This window comes from Phocoena sinus, chromosome 4 (genome assembly GCF_008692025.1).
Source record: "Phocoena sinus isolate mPhoSin1 chromosome 4, mPhoSin1.pri, whole genome shotgun sequence".
Taxonomy (NCBI): Eukaryota; Metazoa; Chordata; class Mammalia; order Artiodactyla; family Phocoenidae; genus Phocoena; species Phocoena sinus.
The window spans coordinates 91,998,128-92,014,683 of record NC_045766.1 but is presented as its reverse complement, the minus strand read 5'-3'; the positions used below and the strand labels follow the sequence as shown (position 1 = coordinate 92,014,683).

The following is a 16,556-nucleotide window of genomic DNA, read 5'->3' as shown; positions in this document are numbered from 1 at the left end:
TGTGTGTGTGTGTGTGTGTGTGTGTGTGTGTGTGTGTTTAAAGTATTTTGCCAACTAATGGCTTAAAGGAGGCAAAACAAAGTGATGGGAGAATGGTGGTTTTCACAGTTTGTTTTTAGGTTATAGGAAATCTTTTCTCACACACCAACACCAAGTTATTTGGAGATTCTTAAATGACTACAGAAATTAATAAAGTGAATTAAGAAGACCAGTCCCTCCATTCTCCCAAAGGCCACTGTGTTCACCATTTACCAACTTACAACCTACATTGGAAGTAGGGCCTCAGCTGGTCTGCCCAGATACTCTCTTAATCCTCACTACAATAGATGAGTTTCTTATTCTTCTTTTTCTCCCTGTTCCACAATGCTATATATTCCACAGTCAACAGTACATTGCCCCAAACCACTCATTCCTTATCCTGCACCTACTCATCCCATTTACTGCCCCATTTCTCAACAACCCAGTCTTCTCTTACAGTGGGGAAATGGAAGGAGAAGGGAGCAGCAGCCCCAGGGAGAGGGAAGAGGAAAGCAAAAGCCCTGTCTTTCCATTTCAGGACTTGAGCACTTGCCGATCCCAGCATCTCTGAACTACGTGGAGGGGAGAGAGATAAGGTTTAATGTAGACAGAGGAAGGTGACCATGCAAGACCTCTCCAGTGACTCCCAGCACTTGTTCAAGTTCTGGCAAAATATGAGGATGAGGGAAGACAGTAAAAAGGGGAAACCAGAATCCACCAGCTTCTTGCTTCTTTCATTTCCTAGGCAAGTCTCAACTTCATCTCCTCACCTCCACCGACACCTTCTGCAAACCCTTATGCTAGTTTTCTATGTCAAACTTCAATCCTGACGGTGTACCCTGCCCTCTTTCAGATGCCGCTCTGTTAAATACCCTGTTCCCAACGATTTAATGCTAGAAGGAGTCACTACCAATTAACCACCAATATCACAGCTATAGCAGAATATATGTTCATGCAGTTACAGTAGCCACAAAACTTACATCTTTCATATAGAATACACAACTATAACAAGAAAATATTATTCAATTGTTAAAGTTATGTAAAAATAAAAGATCAGTAAGAGTTCATACGTGTACTTTCTGTGCACACAACCAATTTTATTATATTTTGAAGCACATATATGATTACAGTCTAAGCATAATGAAATCAGGAGAGGTGAAGAATCTGAGAAACACACAGGGGCTAACAAAAGTTCTTTAGCTACTGCTGTAATTATGAGTTTTAAAAGACACTAGGCATTCTTTGGTCCGCTAGTAAGGTTTTGGTTTTGTTATCTAATACTTTTCATAGTAGCTCTACTTAAAAGATTCTTTTCCTCTCCCATCCCCATGAGCATAAATAAGATATATGTGCCTTAGCGTGCTGAGATTACTTGGGCTGTTTTAATGTGAAACAGCTTATAAGAAAATATGTACACATATTAAGCAGCTGTTTGGGTAAGTGCTTAACCAACATTAAGCTGCCCTCATACCTTTGATATATAACTCTGAGGCGTTCTAGTATTTAACAGCCTCACTAAAAAGTCATCTAGGCTCCCCACAGAAAATACACTCTTCCTAGAATAAACAGCTAGGCTTAATGTATGAAAATAACTTTTGTTCTCTTCCTTCTCAAGGGGAAGAAGCAAAGCATCTACTATTAGAATGTCTTGGTATCATGTTAAATAAATGAAGTATTTGTAAAATTATCAGAAACTTTTAAAGAAAGGAGAGGTTCCATTATAAAATAATCAGTATCAGATAACACAACCTTTTCCTAAAATGTATCCTAAAGTCATTGGAAAAACATTAACTGACAACGTACATATACCAAGGGAATAATAATGAAACTACTGTAAACTGAAAATATCCAAAAGCATACTTCCTGCAGTCATTTGTCTAATTTCCTATTCTATACGTCTAGGTAGAATTATGATTATAAAGTTGTAATAAAGTAAAATGTATTCTATAAGTATTGTTGGCAAGAGTTAATTTGCCCTCTGTTAATGGATTCTTTCATAAATTAAAAGTTAATCCCATGCAATCTTGTTTTCTTACATAATTCAGTTACCCGATCTTTGCGGGTGAGTACCAAGCAGGGTCATAAATCAGAGAAGCAAAATTCTTACAACATGAGAAACACGAAAACCAATATTATACTCTAACATTTGTTGAAAGCATGTTTCAAACAGAATAAATTTTACTGAAGACTAAAATAATAAAAAAAAATGTCAGAATATAAGCAAGCCTGGTTTTTGATCAATTAACATCACTTGCTATATAATTGATATTATTAGAATCAATTATTAGAACCCCAATCAAGGTGGGGTTCTCACTTTGTGACTACTTGAAATGAATCTCATAGATGATATGCAATTTAGTGGCAGAGGCAAATTCAAAGCATATTTCAAGTCTTCATGTTTAGGGTAATTCTATCAACACATACAAAAATACAAAATGATGGCACCCAGCTTTTATTATGTGACACCTGCTTCTGAATAGCTATGTGAAGACAATTATAAAAGAATGATTAAAAACCAAAAACAATAAACAGGACAAGAAGGTTAATCTCAAAGTCATTTATATTAGGGGGAAAAAAACCAGGAAAACAAATCTAAATTTCCCAAATGAGAGATTTGCTAAATTAATGACAGATTATTTTGATGGAATATTCTGTAGCAACTGAAAATTGAAAATTATATTGATGAAAGTACTCACTGACACGGAAAAATGTTTGTGATATACAGATGAAAGAGCAAAGCAAGCTGTAAAAACAGTACACATCACAGTAATCTCCTATACAGAAAAGGATGAGTTTGCTATTTATTTCCAGGTTCACTATTTTCCCTTCTCACCTAATGAATGTGGGAGGCAAAGGGGAGAAGAAGTTGGGATACAACCTCAGCAAATGCCCACCTATAAAACCTGCATTCTGGGCTTCCCTGGTGGCACAGTGGTTGAGAGTCCGCCTGCCAATGCAGGGGACACGGGTTCGTGCCCCAGTCTGGGAAGATCCCACATGCCGCAGAGCGGCTGGGCCCGTGAGCCATGGCCGCTGAGCCTGCGCGTCCGGAGCCTGTGCTCCACAACTGGAGAGGCCACAACAGTGAGGGGCCCGCATACCACAAAAAAAAAAAAAAAAAAAAACGTGCATTCTATCAGTTACTGGGCTAAAATGAACAACAAAGTAAAGTGAGAAACCAAAGAGGGACTTTAAAGCTCCTTTACATCATTCTTCTCAAAGCTAATAAGCAACCTCAAGGCTTAGAACACCAGATCCTCCAAACTCAAACTCTAAACTTACAGCAATGACCAAAAAATCTTGCTTTAAAATTGCAGACTACCAAAAATGAGACCATTTCCCATATATTTGTATGTATGCATGTGTGTGTGAAAAAGAGACACATACACACACACAGAAGGGAGGGAAGTGGAAGAAAGGGCAGGATTAAGCAAATACAAAGCTTACCTGAAATAGCCTGGTAAAAATATCAAATTCAAAAACTGAAATGTAATCATTACAAGTTAAATCAATTGTTGATTTTAGAGCCATTGCTTCCAGACCAGAGCTAATCTGATGGACCTCATGAAGGCACTGTCTGAATACTTTCCATGGTACAATAGTTCTGTGCAAGAGAAGAAAAAAAAAAAAAAATTGAATCAACTGTCATTTAAGACATACCTTCCATTGAAACAGCACAATTCAATCATACCATTAATATAATTGCATTTGTACTAAAAGACAAACAGCTGAGAATACTGTTCATAATTCAGAACATATGTAATGGGTTTTGCTAACCAGATTATTTTCCATTTGCTAAGAATGTGACAAAAATGTAAATAAATTTTTCTCTCCTTGCCTATCAAGATACTTCTAAAAGTACTTCAGAAGAAGGTATTAGATCAATGTCCTGTAGGTCTGACCTCTTCATTTGTGTATGCAAGGTTATGTAACTTTGAATCAAGTTAAATTCTTCCCCTCCATTTATTTTCTTAAAATAATAACAGGGCTTCCCTGGTGGCACAGTGGTTGGGAGTCCGCCTGTCAATGCAGGGGACACGGGTTTGAGCCCTGGTCCGGGAAGATCCCACGTGCCATGGAGCGGCTGAGCCCATGTGCCACAACTACTGAGCCTGCGCTCTACAGCCTGCGAGCCACAACTGCTGAAGCCCGCGTGCCTAGAGCCCGTGCACCGCAACAAAGACAAGCCACCGCAATGAGAAGCCTGCGCACCACAATGAGAAGCCTGCACGCTGCAATGAAGAGTAGCCCCCGCTCACCGCAACTAGAGAAAGTCTGCACGCAGCAACAAAGACCCAAAGCAACCAAAAATAAATAAATAAATAAATTTATTTAAAAAAAAAAAATAATAATAATAATACCAAGATGATGGATTCATATAACAGTAAGAATTCTTTGTTCACTGCATAAGAAAGTTCAGGTGGAAAGTCATTAAGACATTTCTGCCACCACCCCGATAATGTTCTACAGAGATGGAAAGCCATTTTATCTAACCTTTCATATTAATGCAAAGGGAAATTTTAATAACTTTTAACCAACCCCACTGGCTATCATATGGAAACTTCTTTATTCAACTTATTCATTAATTTAATCTTATTAAATACCCCATATCAGCATTTTACTACATAATGCACTTACAGGGTTCAAAAATTTAGAAGAGCATAGAATGGTACCCAGGGGAAAGTCTTCCAACCCATCCTCTACCTGACCAGTTTCCAACATTCACCCACCTCTTCCCCACCATGAAAACAAGTAACATCCATTATTCGTTCCTTACTTTTCCTCCTTTTGGAATGTTAAATGCCTATTCCTGAACAGGTGGAAGAAAGCAATCATTTCATATTTTAAACATTTTAAGCTGCAGTTTTCATAGCAGGACAGCATAAAAGCTATATACACCCTCTTCTAAGGTTGCAAATATTTAAATCTTAGGTTTTTCTTTACTTGTATCTCTTGAGAAATAAAACTCAGGCTGAATGGACAAAATTGGCCCCATCTGATACTAATCCTCCCAGTGAAGCAGCACCATAAATGTAAAACTTTCAGATTCATTCGATAATTATCTGCTGCAGTGGCTGTCAAACTTGAGCATGCATCAGAATCACTGAAGGGCTTGTTAGCACAGAAATTTCTGATCCTCAACCCAAGATATCCTGATTCAGCATGACTGGGGTGGGGCCTTGGAACTTACAGTCCTAACAAGTTCCCAGGTGATGCTGATGTGGATGGGCTGGGGGCAACTCACTGAGCGTCACCAGTCTATGTGATCTATTCATTGGTAAGGCAGGACACTGTGGAGAAATACAATTATGGATATACGAGATACTATCTCTGCCCTTGAAGAACACACTCTTTCAGGGTAGAAATGAGAACTGTAATGCTAAAGAATACAGAAAGGGTATCTAAGGAAGTGCTGGAGGAATTCCAGAGAAAGAGTGATCTGTGGCAAGATGAATAAATGAATGGTGAAACAGGCTTACAATGCTATGCTGTATATATAAGAAAGTTTGTGTTTGATATGCTATTAAAAGAAAAAGATTATGAGGCTGAATACATCAAAAGGCTTTTCTCTATGTATGAAAAAAACAGGAAACCACAGAGAACCGAAGAGAGACACCACATCAGAAGCCATTTAGAAGAAACACACATCAGGCTCTCATTAAGGTTAACAAGATGCTGCTGTTTTAAAGTAACAATGAAAACTTTTGATAACATTAGAAGGCTATTGATTTATGGCAAAGTGTAGATATGCAATTATGTCCAGCTTCATTATAGTTACCTTGGAAGTACTGCCTAAGAAGCAGTTTGCTTTTCCAAATTAAAATTTCAAATATTCAATACACAAAAGAGACATGAACCATAAAACTCAAAGTAAAAAAAAAAAAACCCAGTAAACAAAGAACTACTGATTTAAGAAGGGTGTTTTCTCTTTTGTATAGAAATGTTTAGAGAATTTTGTCTTGTGTATATATTAGAAAAAGTAAACAGACTGGCTAAACAGACACCTTTCGATATCCATTACCATAAAAATTATCCTCATCCTAATATTTAAAGTGCATGCAGATCATAAGTCTTCTGAATAACCAGTGATTTCCCTGAGCAAATTATTAAAAAATGAACAAACTTCTAAAGTTGTAGCCTAATTTACCACTTTGGAACGACAGTTTACAAAGGGGCAAGCTACATTTGCACAGTCCTTGTGCAAATGAGACTTTCCCCCAGTTCCCTTGTGATAAACCTAACGTCCAAACAGAACCTTAATTAAGGGTAGTAACAGGGATTAAAAAGAAAGGGCATTATTTGGTTAACTTACTATATATAAAACTTTGTACAACAGATACCCTTCCCTTGATCAGCTGAGCCAAATACCCACCATGGGAAGAAGGTGGGAGCAACGGTGGGGCGGGCAGGTTCATGAGTGAAGAAGAGAAATAGAGTACAATTATTTCTGGAAAAAAAAAAAAAGTTCTACAACTGTTGCACTAAGGATCTAACTTTTTAAAGAGGATTTCAAGTTGCTACCACATACTTTCCTGAGGTTTGTGGGTGGAGGAGGAAAGGCAGAGGATGACTGTTCACACCTTGAACTAACTGTAGCCATACCACAGAGTGGTGGTTTCTATAAGCTCTTCCCCTAGATATGAACCTAGTGAGAGAAAACGTTAATGGCAAATTGTTTTACAAATATGTAGGAACTTCAGTGTACTGGCAGAGATCTAGGAAAAGGAAAGAGGCAGAGAAAGAAAAGGAATAGAACATAAAAGGTCCAACTAAGCTTCAAGCTCCCACCAATCCAGAAGTATTTTGATTTGTCCTTTTGCCACTTACAATTATAAATCACTTTAATTACGCGTTGAATTAACTTTAAAATCCAGTGAAAAGCTCAAGTAGCCATCAATCCACAAAGAATTGAATAAAAGACCAATGGGTATCCTGGCACCTATAATAATAATGTGAGTTCAGGATCTTTAGACTTCCAATAGGAAAAAAAATGAGAGCTGCCATTTATTGATGACTTACATCTGCCAATCACCAAATTAAGTACTGAGTCTGTCATAATAACAGTGTGAGGCAGATAATATAGTTATCCTCAAGATAGAGATGGGGAAACTGAGGCTTAACGAGGTTAAGTGATTCACCCAAGAAAGAACGTATATGTGCCAGGCATTGTACTCGTTTCAGAACAAAAATCTAAATAAAGCCACAGTCTAATAAGTGGAAAGATTTGTAAATAACTTATGTTGTGTCACGTGCTCAGGTTATCACAGAAAAAGATTCATGTGCCATGGGAACCCAAGGGGATGGAGATCCTTGCAAACAGGGACTATCTTATTCATCTTTGCAACTAAAATTTGTGTAATTAAACTCTGTCTAGGGAAGGCAAGGGAGTGTTTCACAGAGGAGGAACCTAGAAATCTGAGTGTACTACCACTCTCCTACTAAAGAGAAATGGTTTGATGACTTAAGAAAAAAAAGCGATAGTGTATTCACACAATGTCAGGAGAGATAACAACTTGCTAAATTTTAAAACCCTGCAGTTTTAACACAAAAGAATAAGGAATTGAAGACAAAAATGTAAGGCAACTGATACTCAAGAAAAGGGCAAAACATTTCCATGAAACCACAAGTTCTCATAAAAGGCTATATAGGTTTTATTTTTAACTCATATGCAAAAAGAATCCATATAATAAAGGTGTGAATCTCAACAAAGGCTAGGTTGTTTGGAAACAGGAACTTTTGTGTACTTCTGGTGTGAATGAAAATTTACACATCTCTAGAAGGCAATTTGGCAGCAAGTTTAAAAAACCTATACATTTTAACCCAGAAAGAGCCTACTTCTAGGGATTTCAACAAGGAAATTATGTCAAAAAAAAACCCAAAACACAGCAATGCAAAGACTCATCCATGTCTCTTCAACAGTGTTGTTCATAATAGCAAAAAATTAAAACAAATATGTTTGATAGTAATAATATGACATATCTATAGATTAGAATATTTTACAGCAATTAACAATTGTATACGGAAAAAATATTTATTGTCATGGAAAAGTGTCCATGGCATTAAATGGAAACAGCATTTTTAAAATTGTATGTCCTTGGGAACTCCCTGGCTGTCCAGTGGTTAGGACTCCGTGCCTTCACTGCCAAGGGCCCCGGGGACCCTGGTTCAATCCCTGGTTGGGGAACTATATCTCACAAGCCGCGTAGTGTGGCTAAAAAAAAAAGAAAAATTGTATGTCCTTTATGATCCAATGCTGAAAACTATCTGGAATGTCTGGAGAGATCAACACAAATTTTAATTGATGATATCTAGATCTTGGTAGGATTACAAGCAATTGCTTTCAGAATATTTCTAATATGCTCTAGTGGCTTAAAGGAGTAAAAGACATACTAAAACTGTTTCAAGTATATTTTGCAATCACAGAAATAACCAATTAAAAACAAAAATTAGAATAGTATTTGCCTATGAAATGGTTTTCTACCTAGGAAATACAAAAAGATTTACAGATTAAACTATGAGAAGAAAAGAGAATTCAACATGGCTGCTAAAGATAAAATATGCAAAAATCAGTTGTATTTCTATATATAAGCAATACATAATTAGAAAATAAAACTTAAAAAATTTACAATAGCATCTGAAAATATCAAATAAATGGGAATAAAGCTAACAAAACACAAGCAAAAACACAACATAAACACACAGACATACTTGATCAGAGATGTAGAAGACATAAAGGGATATAACGCTTTAATGGACTGGCAGACTCAATATGGTAAAGGTGTCAATTCTCTCCAAATTGATTCTTAGATTTATTACAACCCCAATCAAATATTCCAGGAGACATTTTCATAGTAGGAATTGATAGGCTGATTCTGAACTTCATAGGGAAATGCCAAGAGCCAAGAATAATCAAGCCAAACTTCAATAAGAAAAACACTGACAAAGTTATACTCTTCACATCAGTTAAGACAGTGTGGTATTGGCACAAGGAGAGACAAATAGACAATAGAACAAAACAAATTTTGGAAACAAATGCAATCATATCTGGACACTGGTTATGTAACAACTATATATAAACAGCAGTAGGGAATGAATGATGTTTTCAATAAATGCTGCTGGGTCAAATGAATATACATAAGGAAGAAAATGAACCTTGACCCTGAACTAATACCATATGAAAATCAATTTTAGATGAACCTTAGACCTAAATATGAAAGATAAAGCAATAAAGTTTTTTGGAAGAAACAGAAGAGAATACCTGCATTACAGTCAAATAATTAAAACAGGACCCCAAATGTTCAAAGGATAAAGGAAAAAATAAATTAAAAACCTGTGTTCATGAAACAATGTTATTAACAAAGTGAAAAAGAAAGCCACATATTGGGAGAAACCATTTGCATAAATATAATCAACAAAAAATTCACATCTATAATATATAAAAACTTCTAAATATTAATAATTACTACTCAAAAATTGGGCAAATAATTTTCACACAAAAACAAAATATTCAATAAACACACAAATATACACTCAACTTCATTTGTCATCATGGAAATGTAACTTAAGAATAAAATGAGATTCCACTCATCCCCACCAGAGTGGCTTATTAAAAAGTTTTAAAATGACAAATGATACATAAAATGTTGGGAAGGATATGGAAAACAGGAACCTTCAGGCACTCCTCATAGGTGATTAAATTGGCAAACCACTTTGGAAAACTCTTTGGTGGTTTACTAAAAGCTACTAAAGCTAAAACTATGCATAAACTAGGAGCCAGCAATACCACTCCTAGATATACATACAACAGAAATGTATACATGTTTTTTTTAATGTACAAAAAGTGTTCATAGCAGCACCACTGATAAAAATCCAAAGGAGGAAGAATCCAATGTCCATCACCAATGGAATGAATATGTAAATTGTGGTATAGCCATACAATGGGGCAAGGAGAATGAACAAACTATTGTTATATGCAAGAACATGGATGAATTTCATAAACATAATAGTGAAGAAAGCCAGATTTTTTTCAGAGTATAATCGTATGATTTTAATTATGTATGATTTCATGATACTAGAAGTTAGGATACTCAGATTAAACAAAATTAGTAAGTTATACACCCTAAAATTAGAAAGTTCTGCCACACATCCTCCTTTTAGCATTAAGAGCCCAGCCTGTCCTACAAATTAAAACGTCTGTAATAAAAGAAAATTCCCCAGAAATCTCTCTACATAGGTCAATTACATTAACAAGCAATGGGTGAAGTCTGCTAGATATGTAAGTTAAAGTAAGGCAAAAAAAATATACAATTTCCAATAACTAAAGCCTCACAGGAGAAACTATGTACATACTATTTTGCATAAGTAGATCCCCCAAAATTCCTTTTTATTAAGAGAAACTACTGATTACTGCAGATAAACAAGGCAAAAACAAAGCTACAAAGAAAAACAATTATTGTCATTTCCTACTGATAATCAACATTCAGAATAAGAAAAACAGGAAGATGAAGCATTAGCAGTCTATTAATGAAAAATAAATCCTAAATATTAATTTTATGAAGCTTTATTTACTTTGCTCTTAAGTCACAATTCCTCCACCAGCAGAACATGTTTCTAAAGAACTGTGAAAATCTGAGATTCCACCCTATTTGCAAGCTAACAAGTTAGCCTATCACAGTTGCATGGATGCTGGCAGAAGATAAGAGTATTTGTGGGTCAGGGCATCAAAGCCAAAGGACTTCGTTACTCACAGGAAGCAGTGGTCAGAGTATCACCATTTTCTTGGAACTTGTTCCCTGAGCTCTAATTCCCACAGGATGATGCAAAGAGAGTCAGGTGACACCTACACACACAGTGACTTTTGTAACTGGAGAGGAATGCAGGGCTTAGGGAACCCAAATATTTTATAATGGTTAGTAAGTATGCTTGTCCCTGGATATGCAGAGAAATACTATCTTTACATTACAGGGTTGTAAACAAGCATAGTCTTTGCTTCAGAAGGAGGAAGTGCCTCTCTTCACCTACCAAGGTAGAAACATCCCACAGAGAAAGGAACAAACGTGCTTTGATTCCAGGGGCACATTATTAAATACTTAATAAGAAAATAATTATTTCTCTGAATACCATATAAGAACTTCTGAGAATGGGATCATAAGTGGCTTAAAAACTGTTTTAATTAATTAAATCAAACTGATCAGCTGACTAGAACTAAGAGATGGAGAAATGTGAAGTCTGCTTTTAAAAAACCAGGGCTCTGCACAGGAGGACTTTTTAAATGATATTTTAGAAACACAATTTCTGGAAGTTTTAGTGATTGGCTTTACATTCCAAATTATTTAAAAAACACTAATGGTCTCAAGAAGTGGCATGAAAGTATTTTCCTCATTTGGTAGAGCAGCTAAAATAAAACAAACCAAAAACCAATTACTTCTCAAGATGGGGAAGTAAAATAAGTAGCCAAAATCTGGATACAAACAGGTGAAACTTTAGAGGACAAGGTTAGAATTTTATCTTATCATTAGGGAGCTTAGAAACTTCAAAATAAGAAAAGATATTCTCAGACTGCACCACAAGTCTTGGTGGAAGGCCAGACACCTTAATGTACCTACTCAGTGCACAGCAAAATCCAACGCACCTATTCAGGGTACACCAAAAACTCAACACATCTATTCAGTGCAACATGTGGAGCCTATTAAGACTGGTTATAAAGGAGACTTTCAGAATGTTAAAAAGAAAATAAACTAAGTTATGAAAGCCTGTTGTACCACATCTGATGAAATCTTTTAAGTCTTTATCTAATTGATCTTTCAATACTATATTCTGATTCCTCTCCCTCTTTCTTTAAATCCTATCTTCCTTTAGCAACTATAATACCACACTCCCCAGGTTTTATGCCTACTTCCCTGGTGATGCCTCCATTCCTTAAATTTCCTCTGTGCATACATCATTCATCAGAATTCTTTAAGGATCTGTCCTCTTTGTTCTCCCTGCACATTCTCCACGGTCTACATCAATCAGTCCAATGGCTTCACACAGCTTTTAGAGATTACAAACTCAGATATCTGGAGACCAGGCAGATAATGTATATGAGTAAAGAGGTCCAGGTAAGGACCGCAATCAATTGGAGGGGACACATCTAAACTGGGTAGCTGGCACCCAGGTCTAGCCAACTGTCGCCACGTCAGAGTTCATATCTAGTGTTGCCATCACTTCCAATTTCTCAATGAAATTCAATACAATATTTTTGTGTAAAAATCAATAATTTTAAAAGTTACCAACTAATTTTTTAATGTAAATACTGTCTGAGGCCAAGGAAAACATTCTACAGGCTGTCAATCTGCAAACTCATAAATGTACTGTCAATCTCTGTCTTTAATTCTATATTCTTTTCCTCAAGGTTGTATATCTAATCTACTAATAAATATCACCACATGGATTTGTCTGGACCCACCAAACTGAACATATGCCAAACTGAATTCATCTGACTGCCAAATCTCTTCTTCCTACTTTTCCTGTCTCAGCAAATGGTACCCAGCTGTTCAAATCGCAGACTGAGGCATCACATTTGGCTCATTTTTTGTACCTCATATACCTTAATAATCAAGTACAGTTAATTTTATCTTCATATAATTCTCAAATTCATGTACTTCTATTTATTTATTTGTTTATTTAATTTATTATTATCTTCACCTAGTTTTCTACAACAGCCTCCTATCTCTCTCCTATTTCTCTCCTAATTTATCAGTTTCTAAAGTGGGAAGTGGAATGGGGGGGTCGGGGGCAGGGCAGTCATAGACCCCGGGGGTATACAAGATGACCCTATTTAGGATGAGAAGAAAGGACTGAAATTCTACTTGTACTTTTAATTCAATTTTAAAAATTTATATTATAATGTGTCCTTTATATTATATATGAGAATACACATTATTTGTATAGTAATATGTATTTTATACATATGTGAGTATGTAGATGATATACATAGATAGATGATGTATGCTCAAAAAGTAGTTAGTAATAAGGAATATGATTGAATGGGTTTAGAAACCACCGCTCAAGTTCATTATCCATACTTCAGCAAGAGTAGCCCACCTATGATCCAAGTGTGACCACTTCCCTACTTAAAACCCATCATGGGCTCCCATTGTTCTCAGGGCTCCAAAGAACAGAGTTTTAAAAGTACGACTTTGCATATGGAAAAAGAAAGTCCAAATGGCCAAAAATGGACAGAGCTTTCAAAGCATAGTCCAAGAGAGAGAATAACAATTGTAAGTACTTTGGTCCTTGAGGCAGGGGAATTCCTATAGTAGGTCATAAACCACCACCCCATATTTAGATTCCATGTTCACTAAGGAATGTTCTGGATATGATATAGCTCCACATATAATTTACCTAACAGTGATGAGAGCATTCCCATCTGCTTGACAGTAGCGTTAATCATTGTAAATTAATAAAACCACTATTCTGGATTATAGATGTTTGTGAGCTCAGTAAAGTATGCTCAGTCTCTAAACATATGGCTCTAATGAAATCAGGTTTCAAGGCTGAGAACCAGGACCTAATTCACGGTGATTTCACTGAAGTAAATCTCACTTACTGAGGAGTTCAACGTGAAGAAAAGAAGGAAAAAGAGAACAAGAACAAAAAACAAACAAAAAAAAATGCCATTTATGGAACCTTGAAGTTACTCTGCATCTTTCTTTGGAAAGACAGCAGACGCCATAAGAATTCCATCCCTCTCACAGTATTCTCCCCTGTGTACTCCTTATTAACACATGTGCAACCCATACAAAATACCAATTCCTCCATGCAGCCTGAGTGTTCCTCTGATGGCCCTAGTAAATAATTCACTTACTATTTGTGACATTCCTTAAGCGCTTCTGTAATGGGACAGAACTGATTTTAAATATTTATCATCTTTGTATATACTGCCCTCCCCAAACTGAATACATACTGCTTAGAGGTAGAAAATTATAATTTCACATCTTATTTGCTTTTTCTGTCTTGGATCTTGTTGCAGTGAGTTGAACAAAATAGCCCTGTCATTTTATTTTCCTTATGAAATAAAGATACTTTGCTTTTTCGAAACAGGGAGTAATAAGAGTTGACTAAATAACAGAAATATTAAATGGCAATTTTTTTAGTTCTATTTCAGTTCTTTTTTTTCTTTCTCTCTAGATCTCCTGCTGCACATTTTTCTTATAAATGTTCTTCATTTCTATTGTGCATCCTTTAATTAAATATGACTAAGTTCCCTTTTCTTTGATTAGAGGGAAAACTGATCTAGCTAATATGCTGAAAAAAAAATGTATCTTACTCACTGCAAAGGTAAAGAAACCATTGTCCTTTGTTTCTTATTAAAAGTGAAAACACAGGAAACCAAAAAAGGTCCCTACCACTTCCCCAGGAAATCAAAGGTAGATGTAATGAACTGAATTTTAAACAGATCATTTTTTTCCCCCCATGGTCAGCAGGACAATTTCTTATATTCTACCTCACTTTTACATAGGGATATACACAATTTTAGAAAACTTTTATTAACTTTTTCTGGATTTTGCTTTTAGATTTCTAGGGACCATAGAACCTCTATCATGCAAAGTTGAATATTAATGATATTATTTGTAGAATTAATAATAAATATATTCATGGGGCTTTGAGCAAGATTAAAGGTTTAAACTGGTTAATTATTCCACAACACAGAGTGCATACAAAGTGCCAGACACTGTCTTACCTGCCGGAAATGTAGATTTTAGCTCTTTTAACCTTTGCAACAACCCTACACAGTAGGTATTCTTGTTATTACCATCCACATTTTACAGATGAAGAAACTGAGGCATGAAGAAAGCACGGAGCTTGCCCAAAGTCACAAAGCTAGTAAATGTTGCCGTCAGAACCTGAACACAGATGACCCGCCTGCGAGCCTGCACTAAGCATGCTGCCCCCAGAACAAGCAGGCAAGCAAACGCTGTACACGTCCCACGTGCGCACACTCACACACATGCCTCTGCTGCTCAACTCATTTGAATTAAATGAGCGACAGTTCCTGAAAGTCTCCAAATGAGACACTGTGCTGATCCACCTTGGGAAACACGAAGATTGATTAAATAAGCCTGATTTCATGGGGCTTATAGTCTAATGGAAAGATAGCTAGACAAATAACTTTAAAAATCAATGAAAACTAATAAATATGGAGGATGAGCAAGAGCTTATGGGAGTTTAAGAACTAAAAGATCCAGTATGATAATAAGGGCCAGAATCAAGAGCAAGATGAACTTTGAGGGATTAGTGAGAACTTTTATACCAGAGATAAAAATCTTCAAGTGGAAGGAACAATGTGGGCAAAGACATAGAAACCTGTAGCTGCTAAGGTGTCGGGAAAGAGCCAAATAATCCCACTTGCCTGAAGAACAGGACATAAGTAAAAGAAAAGAGGACTAAAATGGTGGAAAAATACATCATGAACTCAACCAATAATTACTGAGTGTCTGTTATGTATACAGTACCCAAAAGACTCATCTGATAGCCATTTAAAGAATAATGTTTAAACTTCGTACTGAAAATGGAGTTAATCTATGTGAAAGCATTTGACAGAGTTTGACATATAATAACTCTAATAAATGTACCTGTTTTTACTAATTTTTGGATAAAAAGTCAACAGGAGCTTTGTTTTTGAGCAGGAAAGACCCACGTAATAAATACATTTGATAATATAAATATATTTAAACTACAACATAAACACAAAACATGGGGTAAAGTTGAACATGTGGGAGGGTATATATTAGAACCCAGAAAAGAAGACTTCTGAACTAGACTTAAAGGAAGGGTGCCAAGATTCTGGGACTGTAGAAAAGAAAGAGGAGGGAAGAGGGGCATGCCAGGGAGAACTGTAGGAACTGATGACAAAAAAAAAAAATCAATTTGTAGATAATAAGTTATTGAAAATTTTGAGCAGACAATAGACATCATCCATCCACTCACCCATCCATCCAATTATTCATCCAGTCTGTTAAAACTTATTAGAGCTCACATATTCCAAGAAACACACCAGGCTCTGAGAAATAAAAATCAAGGAAGCTTTCTAGTCTACTGGGAAATGCAAGCATGTCAGCAGTTCACTGCAGTCTAGTGTGCGAGATGTGAGCTCAGGTACTTGAAGAATAGAGCAGGCATGCCCACCTTAGGTTAGGGTTACTGAGGAACGCCTCCAAAGTGGCAACACTGGGTAGGGTGTGACACTGGGTAGGGTGTGGGTATAACTGGTTTCCCAAGAGGAGGGTGCAGTTTAGGGAAACAAAGACAATGAGGTGTGGAAATAAAAAGCATACTAGGAAATAAGTACAGAGTATGAGGAGGTTGTTTCTTTGAGGATGAATTGAATAGAGAGATGAAGCTAGAAAAAAAGTTCCTAAAGCTTGTCATATTAATGGGGTTATAGACTTTAACCCAGATTCAGTAATGATGCATAGAATGCATAGCGTTTCAGGCAAAAAAAAAAAAAAAAATAGAATGAAGGGTTCTGCTTTTTGGAGCTCACTGGCCTCATC

The 16,556-nt window shown here is 36.2% G+C and overlaps 1 protein-coding gene across 4 annotated transcripts in view; it reads right to left on the bottom strand.

Annotated features, from left to right (window-relative positions):
* The window catches only part of CBLB (Cbl proto-oncogene B), a 216,251-nt gene that overhangs the window by 101,665 nt on the left and 98,030 nt on the right, over positions 1-16,556 (bottom strand). For all 4 annotated transcript variants that reach the window (XM_032630820.1, XM_032630821.1, XM_032630822.1 and 1 more), the window contains one exon: positions 3,466-3,622. In XM_032630820.1, coding sequence (XP_032486711.1) covers positions 3,466-3,622 — 157 coding nt within the window. The remainder of the gene's footprint in view (positions 1-3,465; positions 3,623-16,556) is intronic.